The sequence below is a fragment of the Rhea americana genome, unplaced genomic scaffold (assembly GCF_003343005.1).
Source record: "Rhea americana isolate MKP2758 unplaced genomic scaffold, rheAme1 scaffold_225, whole genome shotgun sequence".
NCBI lineage: Eukaryota > Metazoa > Chordata > Aves > Rheiformes > Rheidae > Rhea > Rhea americana.
The window spans coordinates 401-1,701 of NW_028186341.1; the positions used below are offsets into that span (position 1 = coordinate 401).

A 1,301-nucleotide genomic window follows, 5' to 3' on the forward strand; every position below is an offset into this window, starting at 1 on the left:
CGATGGGCGGTGGGGTGGCACCGCSTGACCCGACAGCTGCCCCCTCGCCGCTGCGGGACCGTCCCCCCGCCCCGAATAAATGCTGCGCACGGCCCGGCGCCGGCCCCGCTCCCCGCGCGGCAGCCCCGGCGCCGGCTCCCCCGGCCCCTGGGAACGGGGCCGAGGCCAAGGCCGGCGCCGTAAATCCAGCCGCCTCCCTGCTGCTATTTTCGGAGAGCGCCGGCCCCGGGGGGCTCGGGAGGGCCAAGGCCGCGGGGCCGGAGCGGCGCGGGGAGGGGGCTCGGCGCGGCGGCTGCAACACCTGCGCGGGAATCGTTTATTGGGAGGGAGGAACGGCGGAGGCTGCGGGCAGCGGCGGCCCCGGCCTGCGCGCGGCCCTGCCCCAAACCGTGGTCCCGGAGCCGCGGCGGAGCCGGGGAGGAAGGGGTCCGCAGCGCTGCGGTGCCGGCGCCGGGCCGGCGCCGTGGGGCAGCCCCCTGGGCAGGGACCCAGCCCCTGCCCGGCCACCTGGTGCTTTCCGGCGTCGGGCGAGAGCCCCACGGGGGCGGCAGGCTCAGAAGGCCGTCTCCTGCACGGCGTAGGCGGGAGCCCCGGCCATGCGGATGTAGCCCTGTCCTTCCCCCTCCTCCTCGTCCTCCTCCCGCCTGGGGACCCCCACGGGGGCCAGATCGCTGGCGGGGCCATTGGGGATCCCGTTGCTGCGCTTCACCAAGGAGTCCGCAGGCAGCTCCGTGCCGTCAGCCTCCTGCGGAGAGAGCGCCGTGGCAGGGAGCGGGGCTGCCGCTCCCGGGGGCCGTGGGGCCGCAGGGACGGAGCGGGGCTGCTCCTGGGGGCCGTGGGGCCGCAGGGACGGAGCGGGGCCGCCCCTGGGGGCCGTGGGGCTGCAGGGACGGAGCAGGGCTGCTCCTGGGGACGGTGGTGATCGCAGGGCTGTGCTGCACCGGGGACGGAGCGGGGCCGCTCCCGGGGGCCGTGCGCAGGCAGCTCCGTGCCGTCAGCGTCCCGCGGGGCGAGCGCGGTGGCGGGGAGCGGGGCTGCTGCTCCCGGGGGCCGTGGGGCCGCAGGGACGGAGCGGGGCTGCTCCTGGGGGCCGCAGGGACGGAGCAGGGCTGCTCCTGGGGACGGTGGTGATCGCAGGGCTGTGCTGCACCGGGGATGGAGCGGGGTCACTCCCGGGGGCCATGGGGCCACATTGCACTGGGGACAGAGCAGTGCTGCTCCTGGGGGCCATGGGGCCGCAGGGACGGAGCGGGGCCGCTCCCGGGGGCTGTGGGGCCGCAGGGACGGAGCGGGGCTGCTCC

General features: G+C 78.2%; 1 protein-coding gene across 1 annotated transcript in view; it reads right to left on the reverse strand.

Moving 5' to 3' along the window:
• Window positions 1-308: 308 nt before the first annotated feature.
• The window catches only part of LOC146595453 (sodium-dependent multivitamin transporter-like), a 4,981-nt gene continuing 3,988 nt past the window's right edge, over window positions 309-1,301 (reverse strand). Inside the window, exon 13 of the mRNA XM_085305671.1 lies at window positions 309-745. Coding sequence (XP_085161797.1) covers window positions 554-745 — 192 coding nt within the window. The 3' untranslated portion in view covers window positions 309-553. The remainder of the gene's footprint in view (window positions 746-1,301) is intronic.